Here is an 18,857-nt window from a genome sequence, read left to right on the forward strand (position 1 = left end):
TGTTTCTCGGCTATGTTAACTTGTTTCCCTAAATTTCGACACTCTCGTACATAGTGTCCTTTCTTTCTACACTAGAGGCATTCGCCGTTACGGTATCGCTTCTATTATGCATCCGTTATAGTTCTTTTCTTTAGTGTGAACTTCTTTTATTGTAGCGCGAATATCCTCTTCTTTCCTGGCCGTTTATCAAACTTGATTGCTTGATTAGCCTGCCAATCCATAGCATTAGGGTCCCGTCGATAGAATTGCTTGTTACCCCCTTTGCTCATGAACCTCTTTCTAGAGTACTCTATATTTCGCGACTTCTCTATCTTCCTTTCCTAAGCGCGGGAGTCGATCTTCGTAGCGACCTCGATAAGTCCGTTAAGCCCGTTAGGTTCATCCTCACGCTCTGAAATCTTGTCTTTAATGAAGTCCTTAAGTCCGAAGTAGTACTTAGCTGCCAGTGCGGATTCGTCCCATTCCAGTCGTCCAGCAATCTGCTGAAACTCAGCAGTGTAGGTAGCGACAGCTCCAGTCTACCTAAGGCTATGCATTTGTCGTTCGGCTTTCTTAAGCTCATCGACGCTACCGTACAACTTTTCTATGTCCTTAAGGAGTATTCTAACGTTCCCGAAGAGCTCGTTAGTTCGTAGCTTTCGGTCGTTCTTGTTAGGGTAGTCCAAGAAGTCGTCCAGATGTGGCTCAAGCCACTTCCGGGCTCCATCTCGCAGATAATTTGCGACCCAGAGGACCTTATCCTCCTGCTCCTAAAGGGTTAAAAATCGAAGGCACACTCTAACCTGCTGTTTAAAGCCTTTGAAGCTTACAGGATCCCCATTAAAGGGTTCAGGTTCCTTAATCTTCAATTCACCGTTCTTAGTTCCTAATAACGCGAGGTTAGTAACGGAGGCGTTGGACCTACTATTTGATCCTATTAAAGACATCCTTAGTAATGATACGTTCAATGATTAAAAGCTGTCCGTTATTCCTGTTGGTGATTATAGTCTGCTACTGGGCTCTCTTTGAGCAAACTTAATAGGGCTACCTGTACTCATAGGCTATCGCACTCAGTGAGTATAGTAGTCAAAATGTTATAAGGCCGGTGTCTCCACGTGACCAGTAATAGTACGAGTAGAACCTCTATAGTTCTACTCAAGTAAGCTAAGTGGGATATTAGGCCAGTGAGTATTCAATACAAGGTCAAGTTATACACAGGTAGGGTTCTAGTATAACTTAGGTTAACTACGAAGACTATAGAAGTATTACATAGGGAACTCGTTCTCATATACCTCAACAGGTATTCCCAATGAGGAAGTATTGGCACGGTATGCTGGTGTACTGGTATATTAGTGTGTCGACAATCCAACATACCACAAACCCAGCATACCACAGTTGCCTCTTTCGGATAGTCACGTGACCTTTCACGTGCTAGGCTTCCTCGGTAGACTTTCCTATATCCTTCGTTCCTGGCCGCATAGCGGCCTGGCCAATGTGGTCCGTAACATTCTTCTGCCGTCTCGCCTTTCGTTTGTTCGCTCGACGACCTTAGCGAGCGGCTGGTAGTCCGAGACCGTATATAATCTTACGATTACGTCCTAAGCTCGTTGCTTCAACCGCAGATGTGTTAGTAACATATGGCATTCGATATCTAGGGCTTGAGTGGCTACCGTCGGAAAGGCCGGAATAATTCGCAGTAGGGCTACCCTCTTCACTGTAGTAAGGACTCACAGGTGTCCCCTGCGCTAGTCCTGCGAGAGATAAGACCTCGGCCTCTATCCTAAAACCATTAAACTGGATACTGGCTACTTAATCTTGTATAAAGCTCTAAATCCACCTCCTTACCGGGGCGGTGATACCTCTTTCCGACAGACGAGCGTCTAGAGTCGCTATTAACCCCCTTAAACGCTCCTCTTAGATGGAACGCTATAAAAGTAAGTTTTCTATTCCTAAGTATTGCTTAGTCGTTGGTATTATCCAGCACTATTAGGACTTGTTTTATAGTCCGGCCAGGTCGTTTACCGAACCTATAGAGGTGATGGTAGGTCAGTGGTGGGAAGTAGACCGAGAAGGTGAGTATCTCGCTATTCTTCGTCCATAGCTTAATCACCGTCACATCCGAATAATCGCAGTCAATTTATCGGTGCGCCGATATCTAAATCCTCTTTATTAATATAGATTAGGCTTCGTCTGCAGGTGTTATCTTCCTCGTCAATGGGCTAATATCTATGCTATAGACGATAATGGACGTGAGTTTGATATACGGCGAGAAGCGGTTCCTGTATTAAGAATATGCCAAGCTCTTGTGTTTCTTAATCGTTAATTAGTGCTTCCATTCCCGCTCGCGACTCCATCATGTTCAGCTGCAGTAGACGAAGGTTGAATTTGATCATTGTATGGTTCTCTATAATGCCGTCCCGGGCATCCTCCAGCTCCAGTCGTGTGTGGGCTGCCACCGTTAGCACATTGAGCATTTGTGCCAGGTGGAGAGTCCTGTCGGTCGTAGTTATCGCTGCAGTGTTTTGAACCGAAGTTTCCGTGAATTACCATACCAGGTGTCTAAATCTCTGGCACCGGTAACACCTAATCCTCTTCACCTGGTACAGCTCGACGCTCCCGATTTATCGCTAGTCACAGATCATCCAGTCCATAACTATCCATTAAGCCGCTTCTGCGGTGTCATCCCGGATCGTAAGCGAGGCAATAACGCCCAGTGCCTTGCCACTCTGTTTAAGCCACGTAGTATCGTAAGTAATAGGGTTTATAGCCTACTATTTATTCTCTTCTATGATCTTATTAATAACCTCTTACTTATCCTCCGGCAGAACGATACCGGCCGTTAGGGATTTCACGAATAACTACTCTATATCGAGGCTTAACTAGCTTCGTCTCGCTGCCTAGCTTTTATAGCCATTCTGTATTTACTCTTACCTTTTTCGTTAACTATTAACCTTTAAAGCGGATAACGTATCTAATCTTTCTGATTTCTACCCCTACTATATTAACGTCTTTAATCGCAGCTGTCTTATACCGTGTATTTTAAATATATTTATTAGCTATATCTGTAGCGAAGTATCTTATAAATCTTGTACTATCGTACTGTTTTTCTTACTGTCCCTAGGTACCGATTCGGAGGCAACTCTACTTCTTCTTAGACGCGTCTACGCTCTAAGTTCGTAAAAGACTAGCTATTAGTTAGAGAATAGGCTGGATAACGTCTATATTAGCAACCACTAAAGCCTACGACTGTATTAAAGGAAGCGATACCGTCAGGATACTCAGTTATCCTCGAAGCGTACGAATCTCGCGCTAAGACTCGGCATCCTATATTTTTAGCGTCTACTGCTCCGCTTTAAGTTCACTTAACTCGGCTGAGGCCTTCTAAACGGTAACGCTTTAATACTTAATAGTAGTATTAAACTCGGTAACCGGCTTAATAAGGGTCTATAGGGTCGATTAATCGTTATCTTCCTCAACGGAATCAAAGTCTTAAAAAGACAGCGTGGATATTTTATCCTTTTGTATTTCGCGGGGTTTTGCACTAGGGATGATAACGCGTTTGGTTTAAGGGGCGCGAAGTTATCTAATTAGTAGTGAGCTCTAGAATATACGTCTAGTTACTACTGTGTTAACATAGCTTTTTTCCGCACTACCTAACAAAATTCCTTAGAATCCTTCCTCTCCATCTTATACCTATCGGTACTCTATAGCCGCTTCTAGTTGTACCTCAGTTAGTATAGTCGGCTACGTACGGTACATCTTTATCGTTTAATCAGGTGTAGTCTGTCTCGGTCAAACTGCAATTTTATGCTCTGAGGCGGAAAAAAGGACGGCGAAGCGGAAAGTCGGCGTTCAGCAAGCGCTAATTAGCGCCGAGCTTCATCCAGCATTTCCTGTAGACCGGTCTATAGGAAATCGATAGGCTGGTGCCCTACCCCCTGACAGATTTGGCTTTCGAGCCCACAAAATCTGCTTAGATATATCATGTCTTCCCTCGCTTCAAGTCTAATCCACCGCAGAGGCTGAACGCTTATATCTAGGGGTGCCATGAACTATTTGTCGATGGCGTCCAGAAGGCTCAGAGAGGTGCAACAGCAGGTTTGCTCGTAGAATCACATGGAAAACCAGAGGCAGATGGAATTCGAAAGAAAGGCCACACCGTGGTCTTTTTTGTTCCTGCACAATGCCGACTTTCATTCTCTTCCATCCTTTCACGCATCGTTCGTTCGTTCGATGGAGTTGACTCGATGCCTTGTCATTCCTTTCTTTCATTGACAAGTCATTGTGGTGATGACACTCCTTCAGAAAAATTGATGTGATTGATCTCGTTCCCAAAGCAATGTTGGACGCGCTTGAGCCGCCGGCCGGTTTAAGTGCCATCCAGGGGATCTATAACGAACTTGCAACTTACCCTGCGCTGCAGTTGCGTCTATACCAGCATCTACTTCGTGTCGCTGCTTCTTACAAAGTCGTTGACGCAGACGTGTCTGGCACCGTCCGCGATGACTGTGGTCTAGCAGAAAAGTTCGTGGCAGCTTTACCCACACTACCCTACAACACAATTGATGGACTGGACACCGATGCACCATCGATCTCTATAGACGGTTCACCCTGCGGCACTACAGGACCATGTGGGCCCACCGAGAATGGCCACGGATCAGACCTTGACTTCCACGGGGCTGATCCTGAATCTGATCAGCCATTTCCTGACTCCTTCTTCGATGAATATGTCATTCGGTCTGCAAGTGATGACGGGCCAGGGGAGGCCTCTGATGGCGTCGTTACATTCGTTCGCTCTGCTGCTGGTCAGCAGGAAGCTCTCAATGTTTCGGACAGCCAGCGTGATTCTAGTGAATGTGTTGGCGGCTCTAGTACGGAGGCGCGTTCAGACGCACTGATGTGTTCACAGGATAATGTGAAACCCGGACGATAGCGACGACCTGCAAAGACCAAACCTCAGGCTAAGGAGAGCACCCCACGAATAAGGTCGACTAATAAGGTACGTGGAGAAGAATGGCTTCGTGACGCAGCTCAAAGAGAGTCAAAAAGCGATCTTCGGATGGCTTCAGGGCGATGACTCTATCGTAGTTGGGTTACCACTCACCGTTGATGTTAGTGATAGGAAGAGCAGCTCGGGGGCTTTGATCAAGCTACAACATCAACTCAGAACGACCCAGATGACGTATTGGCTGATTGGAATCTTTCAGCGCCTTGATCTGTACAGGTACTTCATTTTGTACGATCGTGCTACTTTCAGCGTCCAAGAGTCGTTGGAAAAACACAGATTGGCAGATGATGATTTCTTGCGATGGACAGGCAAACGACTGCGTGACCTCAAACAAAGGCCCAGGATCCGCCGCGGCCGTGGGATTTGTGGTGCCTCCATAGTCAAGACACGCCTCGTACAGCTTCACCTTGCCGAGCTCGGTGATCCGCACATGGAGAAGACGAAGATGATCGATCATGTGACTTGGTGCAGGAACCACGGACAGTTTTGGTCCGAACTTGTTCGACGTTTCGGCGAAGAGATTGTGTGCCTGGGGCTCAAGATTCCTCTGTCAGTATGCCGAAGCTGAAGTCAAGGTAGTTGACGCAAATTTGTACTGACGATCGGATTTAGGTCCAAAATCCCCAATGCAATAGCCCGAGAGGATCTAATCGAGCAACTTCACAAGCGGGCTCCCGAATTCGCCGATGCACTTGCCGTAGCACGTTCTTTCCTGGAGGATGTCTACCGCAGATGCGCAAAGACTCCCGACTGTCGCTAAGCATGATCATCTTTTGGTGGCTTTCGGATGAGATTATCCAAAGTAGCCACACTTCGTACGTGGTGTGAACGCAAGGAGTCGGACGTCATTTCACTTCCTTTGAAAGAGTTTCAACGATTAGTCCTGAAAATCGCCGTATGGATCCTGTCCGATTCCGAATGATGAGTGACGAGAATTTACCCGGCTGCTGTTCAAACATAGCACAATGGTCTCGATCGGCCAGAAGGCTGGCATCTTGGCTGTGAGCAATATGGTGCCGTTGTACTTGAGTACCCACCACGGTGCCACGGCAGATCATTTTGGACTTTCGCTGTCGACTTTCCGGACATTGCACGTCGAGACAGCGCTGATGACTGTGTCAATGGCGGCCACTCACACGATCATCGTCTTTTTCAAAGGTCCAACATTTACGTGGCAAAGGAAAGAACATCTGCACGGAGTCATCGTAGGACACTTGGATCATAGCCCTCATCTTCTTTGCTGACAACAAGCAGGCAATGCTCACACTTGTTTGTCAATTCCTCTTCTCCGTCCCTGTTCTGCGGCGCAAACTCTATGAGGTATCGCTCCGATGGCATCTGAGTAACCGGGTCAGCGTGACTGATGTGGTTGGAGTTTCTAGGTATGTTGTTTAGCAGCAATAAAGGCCACTTCGTGCGTTATGCGGCGTTTTCCGTAGCTGGATGTAACCACGGGTAGTCCGACGTGTTTGAACACGTACGAACGACGTTCCGGCAGGGCACTGGCAGCGCCTGCATGCAACTTGATTCACGCTTCGCAGGGCTCAATGTCCTCGACATGATTATGTGTTTCCAAACATCGTTCAAGCATACTGATAGCCCTGATTTCCCTCCGTCTCTGTCATCTCTCGCCACTCGACCTAAGCTTCCACCCTCACTGTTGGTCTGCTGAGTGACGATACTGCTGGCTCTCGATTCACACCCACGACCATGAGATGGGTGAGACGCCGGCGAAGAGAGCTAGACTGGAAAAAACGGACGGCGAGCGTTTTCCTGTACAAAGACACGGTCATGGGTACGGCAACATCAGTATCAGTGGTCCAGCTTCAGTGCATTTGGGTGACCGACATGAATCCTCCAAGGACGGCTCTCCACATGACACGACAGACAACGGTATAGACAAGTACGAAGGTCTCCTCAAATCGTTCCTGTTCGACCGAATCGATGCTCGTGAACGCAATGTCATGAAAGCCCTATCGAGGACCTGCGAGTGGTTGTTTCAGCACAAGGACTTTCAAGAATGGCGCACAGTTCGGGACGTGAGTGACCACAATGGTTTCCTATGGATCAAGGGCAAGCCTGGCTGCGGCAAATCGACCATCATGAAGAAGGCTCTAGAACAGACACAAAAAGAGATACAAAAGCAGAGCATCCAGCAGACAGTGGTTCACTACTTCTTCAATGCTCGGGCTCCTACCTCTCTCGAGAAGTCGAGCTTAGGACTATACCGTTCGCTCACTTATCAACTCCTGTGCGCATGTCCTTCTATGCGCTCTTTATTCACCACCAAATTTGCATTGAAAGAGCCAGGGGGCTCGGATAATGCCTGGACGAAGGAAGAGTTGCAGGACTTTCTCTGCGACGTCGTCATGTCGGCCGAGCCACTTGCTTTATGCATGTTTATTGACGCACTCGATGAGGGTGAGCAAGTAGAGGACGTGCGGCAGATGACCGAATCTCGGGGAATATCTTGGCAATTCGTGACATTAGTAGGCTTATTCTTTGCCGTATACTGGGGTTTTTGTCTCGCGTTTTAGTGATAAGCATTGCTTGTAAGCTAGGAACGTTTTAGATTAGAGGGTCCTGATTAGAGGGCTTCTATGATAGTAGAAATGCGCTCTTAATCATTATGACGATGGAGACCTCAATACTGCACCATCTCCTTTGCTGCCGTGCTCTAACCGGAAAGGCCGGTCGCTCTTTGAACGGCGTCATCCACGGACACTTCGCCTCCTGTGCGCTCGATCAAGGAATTAGAAGCCATATTCCTGCTTGATCATGGCCGCTGCTTTCTCCGCAATCATATACACTGCAGCCATGGTATGCTGATCCGGTATGACAGGCATGATGCTCGCGTCGACAATTCTCAGACCGTCCACACCGTACACTTTCAAGTTGCTGTCCACCACCCCTCCACTACCACGAGGGAGCATTGCGCAGGTCCCCGAGGCATGCCACACCGTCACGGCTGTGGTGCGGATATAACTAAGGACACCGTGCGTCAGAACATATACTGGCAAATCAAGGGAAAGTGGCCTTACTCGAGAATTTCCTCATCCGAATCTACGCTGGGTCCGGGTGCTACCTCACCATAGTTTGGCCCTAGCGCATACTGCTGCAGACTTGGATCGGAAAGGAGTTTTCGAAGCTGGCGAAAGGAGCGGATGGCCATTTTTTGGTCCATTTCTGCGGTGAGATACTGTGCGATAGATCAGCATGCCTCCTCTCGTTGTTCAGGCATTCTCGTGCAAGGAGCATACGTACATTTGGGTCAATCATCGGCGCATCCATAATTAGCGATGATTGCAACGTGATACTTCCCTTGGACGCAGGAGCAATTATGCCTGCAGTGATTGAGAAGAACGATTCATTCAATGCAGGTGGATACTGCGGCGTTGGCCTCGTCGGGTAGAAGACTGACTCATAGTAATACTCAACATGCGCTTGGTTCGCGCGAGTGGAGAGGTACTCTGGAGACGCACCGAGACTTGCGAGCTCCGTTTCTGAAATTTTCTCAAATCCGAAAGCGGTGCCAACAGGTGCTGTGAATGGGCCGGACTTGTTTTGAGTGTACTCCATTTCGACTTGCTGCAACTTTGAGATATCGTTGTAAAACATGGATGAGGATGCTGAGGGATTGGCTCGGATGATGAGACTGAAGTAGGGATGGTCTTCTAGGCTACAATGATCAGTTAGTTGCCTGTCATCTCCAAACCCCAAAATTGGAATCCTTGAAATGTACGAACTTAGCGCCAATGTTGGGGTTATCAAGCATGATGTCAATGCCGTTCTTCTGCAGCTCCTGCGATGGACCGATACCCTATGAACCTCGAGCGTTAGTGGCTTGATGCAGCTGGGGGCATGGAACACTAACAGAAAGCATCAGAAGCTGCGGGGTCTGTATTGAACCGGCACTTAAAATGACCTCTTTGTTGGCAGTTGCATTCATAACCATCCCTGTATTCTGGTCCATATACACAACACCGGTGGCTGCTAATGCGGGTCCATTTTGACTGATCATGATTTGCCGAACTGCAGCCAAGGTCAGCACTTTGAGATTCGGACGCGACTTCGCCTGTTGGTAATAGTTATCGAAACTGGAACTGCGCTGAAACATCGCGTCAATGGTCAGAGGCTCTTGCTTCGCTCCGACATTGTTCCCTTGGCACCTTAGTATTCACGTATGCCGAGTAGAGCGCACCAAATCTCACCTGAATTCAGCTCAACTGTCACTGGGGTAATATTCTGTGCTGCAAGGCCATCGACAAATGCCGCGGACGATGGTTGGAAAAACCCCGGATAATTTAGCTTCACTGGACCATCCGCCGAGTAGGCGTCAACGTCGTACGTCGCATAGCGGACATCTGTCGTGCTCGGTGCTAGGCTTGTGCTCTGAAGAATTTCGTAAACGGTCAAATTCGTGGGATCTTTTCGACATCGCTAACCTTTTTGAAGAACGAGACCACATCGTTCCAGGACCAGCCTGGATTGCCCAACAATTGCCAAAGGTCGTATATGCTGGAAGACCCGCGGCCGTAGGCAAGACCATTAATCGAAGTGCTGCCGCCAAGGCAACGTCCACCTGACATGGTTTCAGCGATATGCAACAGATTCTCGGTAGGTTGACTCACGGTTGTAGCCAATGACACGGTTGTGCAAGCCCTTCTGCGGCCTTGTAACAAAACCCCAGTCAATCTGAGTTCCTGTGTTCGGTCAGTTTCTTCTGTATCCTGACAGTGCAAGCACAATTTACCCAACACCTGCAGGTCTGCTCCCGGAGGCTTGTACGAAGCGATGAGACTGGGCTCCTGTCCTGCTTCGAGCACGAGAACAGATTGGTCCCCGGATTCTGTCAATCTGGCAGCAAGCGCGAGACCAGCGTTTCCACCTTCAACACCCTAGATGTGAGTATAGTGACCGGTCTGGCTTTTCAGCATACACGAGTTGGCGTACCTCCAATGATGATAAAGTCGTAGGATTGCCCGTCCGTGCGTTTGCTGTTTTGGATAGGAGAAGTGAGTGCGCAGTCAAGCAAGAGCGAGATGTGAAGAGCGCATAGCGTCAGCCTTCTGATGCCGGAGAACAACATTGTTACCACAGACAGACACGAAGATGTGAACGTCAACTGATATCGTCTTCGGTGCGGATGATATGATGAAAACGCTGTGGAAAACTGCTTGACAATTCATACCAGACGCGAGACGAGAGAGCCATTCACCAAGTCCCACTGTTCTCAACCCAGTTGACTCTCCCGTGAGCTCGAAGAAGCCTACGTCACATGTTATCGTCAAGCCTGATGTGAAGATAAATGGCGTAGTCTTGGTGGGGAACCCTGCTGAGGTACGACAACATTTGGCCAAATAGGCTTGTCGTGTTGAGCGAGCAATCTGCCCAGACTTGAAGGTGTGGAAGCCCACTTGCGCTCTGAGATACATTTTCGTCGACAACAAGTGGAGTGGTCGCTTATCTAGCACTGGTCGTATCGAGTATGTGGATAGCGACAACCGAGCGCCTGACAAATGGGAAGCTTGAATGGGAGATCTGACAGCATAATGTCCTAGCTATCGCGCAGTGATGTCGATCGGAACTGACTGGTGGAGCACTTGTAGGCCGATCTCTGAAAGAACATTTCTTGGCTGCTCTTACTTCGGACAGGTGATGACCCATTTTAGTCAGTCTTCAGGAACGGCTCCGCAATTTGAATACTATAGTCGTCTCGCTATCTTGATCGATAGGTTGATAGCCTCCGCTTTGTTGTTCAGTCTATTGCCGGAAAGTGTAGGCTGTGGTGCCGTGCTCTCCACCGTTGACATAAAACTTTCATCAGTGATGGCGCCGTCCACAGGGAAATGACATAGCGATCAGCGTCTTCACCAAGCTCCAAGTGAGAAGTTTGGGTCTGGGAAGGAGGAATCATGGTAACAACGCTACATTGTTGGCATGTGCTCAAAAGTTTGCGATTCAAATGAGGTTCGTGAACGATGGCCGATGACCATGATCTCGCAGGTTCAGTCGTCCTATATTCCCCTCAATGCCGCACGGTCTACTTGTGCCATAGGTATATTCTCCTAGATTCACGATGGTGAAATTGCTGGCGAGCGTGCTGTCGAGCTTGAGCGCCATTTGCGTCTTATTTGCGTCGTCCTCTAGTGCAGAGTCAGCGTGGGACGAGTGGCACACGGATGGAGGTTCACCATATGACTTTGTCATTGTAGGTGGTAGGTTATTCCTGAGACTTCCATGGTATGCGTATCGAGACGTTAACAAGGTTTGTCAACAGGCGGAACAGCAGGCCTCGCACTTGCAGCAAGGCTCTCCGAGAATCCAGATCAGACAGTGTTGGTGTTGGAGGGTGGAGAACAGCCAGATGTTGTTGCGAACTACAGGACACCAGGTGCCGCCTTGAATCTGCTGGGCAAGTCAACTCGAACACACTTTGGAGAATAATGCTCTGACACAACGAAGGTACGGTAATCGATAGCGGATTCGTTTCTATTCCCCAGGTAACCTTGAAGGACCGTCAAATTACTTACCACCGTAAGTGATTCGACATCTGCAGTCGGTCAGATAGAATGACTCACACACAACTAGGAGGCCGCACCTCAGGTGGCTCGTCAGCAATCAATGGTATGGTGTATGGGCGAGGTTCATCTAGCATATACAACAAATGGCAAGAGCTTGGCAATGCAAATTGGAGCTGGACAGATGTGTTCCCCTTATTCAGGAAGGTAATCCAGAGACTTGAAACATCGTTGGGGAAATGCCGCTAAGCGTTTGCAGAGCACCTCGTTCCTCCCGCAGAACCTGAACGATATGGATTTCTTCACGTACGATCCAGCGTCCTTCGGCAATGGGCCTGTTCCACTCACTTACCCACCATGGTACCCCGAATCCTCTGTTTCATTCATCGAGGCAATTGGTGCTATTGGTGTAGAGCCAGTGCAAGAACTGACGTTGGGAACCAACGTTGGCATCAAACAAATTCCCAACACCATCACTTCAGACTATCAGCGGAGTTCCTCCTACAACAACTACTTTGAGCAAGCGAAGAGTCGCCCTAACCTCGAACTACGGATGCTCTCACAAGTTAGACAAATCATCCTAGAGCAGCAAGGCTCGAACTTCGTGGCAACTGGGGTCGTCTACACAGATCTAGCTGGTGGCAGCACCCGGAATATCACCGCCAAGAAGGAAGTGATCTTGAGCGCTGGCTGTCACCAAACACCGCAATTACTCATGCTCTCTGGGATAGGGCCACAAGAAATACTGTCTACGAACGGCATCCCTATCTATGTCGCAAACCCGAACGTCGGCCAGAACATGCAAGATCATTTCTACTACAGCATCAATGTCCGTGTTCAGGAAGCTGCCTCTACAGAGTTTCTCATCAACGATATTAGCCGGATGCAGGTGGCCGGGCAGGAATATCAGCAGAGCCACACTGGACCTCTGTCGTATCCCGGTTCGGGCTCAACCCATGGCTTCCAGAAGCTCTCGAAAGGGGAACTCGAATCCCTCAATGCTACCGAGCTGATCGGTTCCCGTGAGGACCAAGCACATATCGAGTACTATTGGGAGCCGACATTTTTCCCTCTCTTACCAACACCTCAATACGCCCCGCGCAAGAATGAATCCTACTTCTCGCTCACAGCTGGTGTCCTAGCACCTGTAGCTCGTGGAAACGTCAGCCTGCAATCGAACCAGATCATCGACTCGCCAGCCATTAATCTCAATTATATGGGAGCCGAGACGGACCGGCGGATAGCCATTGAGGCGTTCAAGCGTATGCGATCAATTCTCCAGCAACCCCAGATTCAGCAGTGGACGATCGGACCAGCAGGAGGAGAGGTAAGCCCGGGACCTGCTGTGCAGACCGATGAAGAGATCTTAGAGTAAGTCGCCGTTGTATGTGGCTCATCTTGTGGGCTTACTAACCCATGATGACAGATATATTCTCGACACTGCAACGACAGCTTATCATGCTGTAGGTACATGTCAGATGTTACCGCAGGATCAAGGAGGCGTGGTAGACGACCGCTTGCGAGTTTATGGTGTGAAGGGTTTGCGTGTGGTTGACTCGAGCATTTTCCCCGTGGTTCCTGATGATCATATCATGGTAAGTTGACCAACTCCTGCTGTAGGGTTTGCTTTTCGCCCTCCTTCAGCGCTGCTAAGCTGACATTTATCGCTACAGGGTCCTGTGTACATGGTGGCTGAGAAGGCAGCAATTGTGATTATGGAGGACTGGGGTCTGTAAAAAATGCTAGTGACATAGGGCTGAGATTAATTCTACGACTTCAGTTGATCCCCAACCACGATGTTTCATGAGATCCGAGTCAAATCTCTGACTCCTATCATGATTGTCTTCTATGCCACGTTAGAAAGCGACTTTTTTGTTCGAATTTTGAATGCATATCCGGAAAGAAACGTAGGACAAGTGCAATCTCGTTGAGTCGCTTAACGTGAGGGGCGCAAGTAGTCCAGATCAAAGCCACGAGCCTGAGATGTTGAGAAGAGACCGATAGTAGCACAATGCTGTAGATACGGCAATGAGGAATACTGATCGCATCGGACACTTCCAGCGTCGTCGCATAACCCATGGGCATAGTTGAGCACTGGATGCAAGCATGATGTCAAGCCGAAAACTAAACATCTCCTGTCAACGGAGACAAGTGCCGACCAAGATCCAGGAAATGCGCATCGAGCTCACGGCTCCGCTCTAGCTCAACTCCGGCTCACCGTCACGTGAGTCAGCCTTACCCGATACTCACCCGGACAGATCTACTCTAGATAGTAATACTCGGCGTTACGCTAAATCCGACACTCTATCGATAGTGAAACGCTACCTTTATTTACTTACGAATTAATATATCTTGAACTAAAGCGACTGATCGTTACCGAGTATCGTATTATCTTTACCTTAAGAATTCGGAAACTAAGCTTCGTAGACTTTTTCTCTTAAAATAAAAGATCTACTAGCGTTTAATTAGACTAATCAGTATCGTTATGCTTATTATACGACGGTAAGATTGAGAGAGTCATGATCATGATCAGGCGCTAACTCTGCTCCCCGGATACCTCCAGTAACACTCCACAGAGTGTGACTTTCGTATAACAGAAGTAATCTAGGACCAATCAGATCGACTTGTACATTGCGTCAACTTCGAATGATACGCCTTATGTCAAAGGATTCCACAGAATCCGTAGATATGAACAAACCAATTATCACCTCCACCGCCCCATCTTTTTACCTGAGCTCGACTGGCTTCCACACCGCGCAGCGGCGATCAGATCGACATAGCATCGAAGATCTGGTCGAACGCAGACATGGCATCATGAGGGGCGGTGCTTGTAAGTAGGGCGCAGGGTCTCCTCGAGTGGTTGATATAACGGTCGAGATGGTAAACCTACCAGTCTATCGGGCTTTCTAAACATCTATCTAGCCTGCCAAAACCAGAAGAACTCTCTTCACATCGTTAACAACCCTGAATTAAAATGTGGGTCCTCGAAGGGAGACCAGAAAAGGATGGGAGCGACGGCTCAACCCTTCCAACAGGTTCGCGGCCAAGAGCTGCCCACGATCAATCTGCGGATATATCATCCTTCAGACAACTACTACGGCGCCCGCGGCAGCGAGGAAGTTCAAGTTCAGCATGGTGACAAATGTCGTATTGATGTGCTGAAGTACCAAAAGACAGATACGGACTGGGCGGAAGTTGTCTCTATAGGGACTCTGGTACCGTCGAACGATACTGGCGTGAATGCCTGGATTTCAGCCAAGGAGGACTACGATGACAACTCTATCTTCATCTTCGAACAGCGTGATGATGGATTTGCCCTGAAACACGTTAACAGTGGCCTTTATCTGTCACGGGCTGGGGATTGGCTCAGCACTTACGAGTCTGATGACCCAGATGACTCGACATTCACGTTGAACCGAACCAGGTTTTATCAAAAGCACAACAATGAGTGGGCGCAAGAATACCCACATCATGGAGCAAATTACCTCTACTTCGTGTACTTCAAAAGCACTGGGTCTAGGGAACTTACCATCAACGATGAAGGATTCCTAAACCTCAAAGACAGTGGCAGATACGCTATGTTCCGATTCGATATTTGTCCTTGAAGCGACATATCTGGTATAGATGACCAAAGATGGCACTGAGGTTGATTGAAGACTTGGATAGGAGAAGTTACTAGATGAAGCGCGGTATATACTTTATGTCTGTGTCAATGTTTGTGCAGGTCTATGCTCTTTGTTGCATGACTCGTCTCAGTCTTACTACTGGCGTTAGCTATAGTAGACAGACGAGTCTAGCTGTACGGAGCAATATGTATTTAGTCGCTCTTTTACGCTTAGACAGCTTTAACCAAACATCCCTCCTATAAACAACTCAGTAGCCATTATGCATTCATGCTTATTAAAGAACCTTTCCGCACGATCAGACCGAGCTATACAGCCTTCTGAACATATCCTTTTAGATACAAGTTTCTCGTTGTTCTTGTGTACGATATCCAATTCGAGAGCAGGAAGAGGTAAAGCGGCCGTCAATTCACGGCCGCGCAGCTAGCTGGCGGTATGCTGAGGGACATTTCGTTTGTCCATGTCCATGCAGAGATGAAAGCGTTGCAAAAGGAGGGACTAGCAATGCCAGGTTCCCTTCCTCGAGGCGGGAAACGGTGGCATGGTGCGCCTATGGCCGCAATCAATAGGGGATTCGTGGTGACTGGAGCGCCATGGATGAAGTTGCCGGAGAAAGAATGGGAAGAACTACGTACGTTGCAGCGCCTGTACACTCGAGAATTGCCCGAACTGGACGAGCAGCCTTTGTCGGTTCACCTCTGACTGTGCAGTGCCTTCTCAGCAAAATGGTTGACCGCCATGCAGAAGCTCAATGGCGCGACGTTGGCACTCAATGGGAAGCAGACTTTGGAAATGTGGATATCCAAAACACAAAACATCGTGCAATCAGCCTATTACTATTCGATCAATACAAGAAGCACGCGAACGATTCTGGGTGTGGCAAGATCACGTACGGGTTGAAAGCACATGACATTGCCGTGAGGGCTGGGATGACTGCAGCGGAACATTTAATAGCTACGTATCAAGCAGAAAAATGACAAAGGCCACGTCCATGGCTGAAACGATTTTATCTGAGCGAACTACTTGATCGAGTCTTAGCCCGAATACCATCGCCAGAATTTCCATCTAGAAGCTGGAAGGACTGTACCACCAACCAGTTACGAAGTCTCTGTTGACAAGCCTTAGGTTAGACGGAGGAAAAAGAGATCAAACGTAGCATATGATGATTTTATTTACAGCTGGTTTGTCGTAGGCACCCGAACGTTTTACTATACCCCGCCAGAGTCCGATGAGCAGCGAGATGCCGAAGAGTGTCTTGCTCTGGTACCGTTCGCTGACTACTTCAATCACTCTCCGAAAGGATGCAAGGTCTCTTTCTCGCCAGCATGTTACAACTTCACCGCTGTGTCAAATTTAGAGAAGGGCGAGGAAGTCTTCATCAGCTACGGAAGCCATAACAATGATTTCCTACTTGTGGAATACGGCTTCTATCTGGAAAATAACAAGTGGGATGAAGCTTTACTAGACTTAGTCTTGCTGACACTTTTCAGTGATAAGCAGAAAGAGATACTAGTGTCTGAAAACTTCTGGGCTGACTTTGTCCTGGACACGAATTCGATATGCTATCGAACAGAAGTAGATACAAGATTATTGTGTATGCTATTGGATTTATGGCGTCGCTCTTTATAGACTGGCTTTGATGGACATGACGCATATCGAGGGATAGTTAACGATATGTTGCTGAAGTGCTTGAAGGAATATGCATAAAAAGCTATGGATAAGATACAGCACGTGTCAAAGCTATCTTCCAGATTCGCTTTCCAAAAGAAGATCTTGGGGAAGCGCTGGGAATAGATTCTGCGTCTGGTGGACAACGCCATCACTAGGGTAGAGCCTATTTCTTGATTTTGTGTTCACCTTTGCAGTGGCGCCTTTGCCCCTCCCGTTCTCGTAATTAGTACTTCTTAGTATAAAATACTATTATTACTACTTAAGTATAATATAAATATAGAATTAAAGGCGGACTTAAATTCTTAATTAAATAAAAACTTAGGTATATTTACTTTTAAAAATCGCTTTTTAGGCCTATAATAGTACTAAGAACTAGAGTATAAAAAATAACTAAGAGCTAAGATAATATACTAAAAAGAAAAAAATATATAAAAGAAATAATATTATAAAGAAATAAGATAACTTTAATAAAAAGTATAGGCGATAGTAATAGTAATAAAGCTTATATACTAAAGAATAGCTAATTAATAAGCGATTAATAATCTAATCTAGTAAAATTAAAATAAAGCTTTTGATATATTAGTAAAATAATAATAATTTAGTATAATAAAGAATAATATAAAGCGTAAAGTACTATCTTTTTAAAGATATTATTAGTTAAGATTTTTACGTAATAACTTATTACCTAATACTATTTAAAAGTTTCTAAAAAAGACTTAGTAATAGCTATAAGACTATTTTAATATATTAGTTATCTAGTTATTTATATATATAATAGTAGCTAAGTTTAAAGAATATAAAAGTTAGTATAAAGTATTTAAAAGGGTATTCTATATATAAAAACTTAGTTTTTAAATAAATAAGCTTATACTTATATACTTAAAGGTTTAAAATTATATTATATTATTTTAGTAACTATATAAATAGTTACTAAAATTTATTAAGTATATATAGGAGAATATATAAGATTTAGCTAGTACTTATAATCTAGTATTATATTTAAATTCCGTAAAAAGCTTTTAACGCTATATCTTACTACCTTTTAAAGTAAATACCTTAAAGAAGATAGCGAGTATTAGTATTATTAAAAAGATTATCTTAGTATAGTATTAAATCCTATTAATAATATCTTTATAAGCTTATTTACTAAATAAAACTAAGTATATTAGTTCTTAATAAGTTATTAAATATAGATTTAATACGTAATAAACTAGGCCTATTATAATATCTCTTTATATAAAGCTTTAGCTATATAAAAGCGAGCTCTAGTATCTTTCTTTAATTATAGAGTCTTATCTAAGTAAGTATTAACTATCTTTATTATTTAAGAATATATCCTAGCTATAATAGAGTAAATTAGCTAATTTATAAGGTAGAATTTAGATATAAAGAAATCTTAAAGAATATAAACTAATATCTAAATCGTAAAATATACTATAATAACTTTAATATTATTAATAATATATAATAAATAACTATTAGTAAGGAATCTTAATACTATTACTATACTACTAGTTTTATATAACTTTTATATTGTATTCGCTAAAATATAAAGTTATTAATAAAGTAGTATTATAAGGAATATTATTTTACTAAATTCTTTAAAAGATATATAAAAGAATTAATAAGATAAGTAAATATAAGCTTATTATATTAAGAAGTTATTAAGAATATATTTAAGAAAAATAGAGTTGATAATAAAGCTAATATAAATTATAATAACGGATTATAGCTTAAATATTTATACTAAGATAAATACTACGCTAAAGAAAACGATTTCTAACTTATTTAATAGTATATTACTAAGAGAGAAGAAATAAATACTATAATAGAAATCTATTATTATAATCTTATAAAAGCTTTTATTTAATAAGGTAATTAAAAGTAGTAATATTAAGATATTTAAAGCGATTTATCTTAATTAATTTAAACTTAATAAGGATAATAAATAATAAATTAAAAACCTAATTCTAGTTTTTAAGAACGCTATAACTATTTAAAGAATCTAAATTATATAGTTAAGTCTTATAATATATAAGTTTACCTTTAATAAAA

General features: G+C 45.1%; 6 protein-coding genes across 6 annotated transcripts; 4 read left to right on the plus strand and 2 right to left on the minus strand.

Annotated features, from left to right (window-relative positions):
* Positions 1-518: 518 nt before the first annotated feature.
* On the minus strand, positions 519-926 carry PMZ80_010892 (uncharacterized protein; the record flags this gene model as incomplete). Its single annotated transcript, XM_064879280.1, has 2 exons — positions 519-749; positions 810-926. The coding sequence occupies 2 exons, from the start codon at positions 924-926 to the stop codon at positions 519-521; spliced, it is 348 nt and encodes a 115-aa protein (XP_064724863.1).
* A 3,392-nt stretch (positions 927-4,318) lies between these two features.
* PMZ80_010893 (uncharacterized protein) lies at positions 4,319-4,912 on the plus strand (the record flags this gene model as incomplete). Its single annotated transcript, XM_064879281.1, has 1 exon — positions 4,319-4,912. The coding sequence occupies one exon, from the start codon at positions 4,319-4,321 to the stop codon at positions 4,910-4,912; it is 594 nt and encodes a 197-aa protein (XP_064724864.1).
* A 1,790-nt stretch (positions 4,913-6,702) lies between these two features.
* PMZ80_010894 (uncharacterized protein) lies at positions 6,703-7,524 on the plus strand (the record flags this gene model as incomplete). Its single annotated transcript, XM_064879282.1, has 1 exon — positions 6,703-7,524. The coding sequence occupies one exon, from the start codon at positions 6,703-6,705 to the stop codon at positions 7,522-7,524; it is 822 nt and encodes a 273-aa protein (XP_064724865.1).
* A 216-nt stretch (positions 7,525-7,740) lies between these two features.
* Positions 7,741-10,076, minus strand: PMZ80_010895 (uncharacterized protein; the record flags this gene model as incomplete). The annotated part of the gene is made up of 10 exons (XM_064879283.1): positions 7,741-7,972; positions 8,029-8,186; positions 8,252-8,666; positions 8,734-8,807; positions 8,862-9,148; positions 9,199-9,379; positions 9,433-9,569; positions 9,619-9,690; positions 9,741-9,885; positions 9,927-10,076. The coding sequence occupies 10 exons, from the start codon at positions 10,074-10,076 to the stop codon at positions 7,741-7,743; spliced, it is 1,851 nt and encodes a 616-aa protein (XP_064724866.1).
* A 990-nt stretch (positions 10,077-11,066) lies between these two features.
* Positions 11,067-13,244, plus strand: PMZ80_010896 (uncharacterized protein; the record flags this gene model as incomplete). The annotated part of the gene is made up of 7 exons (XM_064879284.1): positions 11,067-11,205; positions 11,268-11,402; positions 11,453-11,524; positions 11,579-11,715; positions 11,768-12,879; positions 12,935-13,103; positions 13,182-13,244. The coding sequence occupies 7 exons, from the start codon at positions 11,067-11,069 to the stop codon at positions 13,242-13,244; spliced, it is 1,827 nt and encodes a 608-aa protein (XP_064724867.1).
* Positions 13,245-14,513: 1,269 nt separating this feature from the next.
* On the plus strand, positions 14,514-15,113 carry PMZ80_010897 (uncharacterized protein; the record flags this gene model as incomplete). Its single annotated transcript, XM_064879285.1, has 1 exon — positions 14,514-15,113. One exon carries the CDS (start codon positions 14,514-14,516, stop codon positions 15,111-15,113), a length of 600 nt encoding a protein of 199 aa, XP_064724868.1.
* Positions 15,114-18,857: the final 3,744 nt, after the last annotated feature.

This window comes from Knufia obscura, assembly GCF_036327395.1.
Source record: "Knufia obscura strain CCFEE 5817 isolate CBS 148926 chromosome Unknown scaffold_22, whole genome shotgun sequence".
In the NCBI taxonomy this organism is placed as follows: domain Eukaryota; kingdom Fungi; phylum Ascomycota; class Eurotiomycetes; order Chaetothyriales; family Trichomeriaceae; genus Knufia; species Knufia obscura.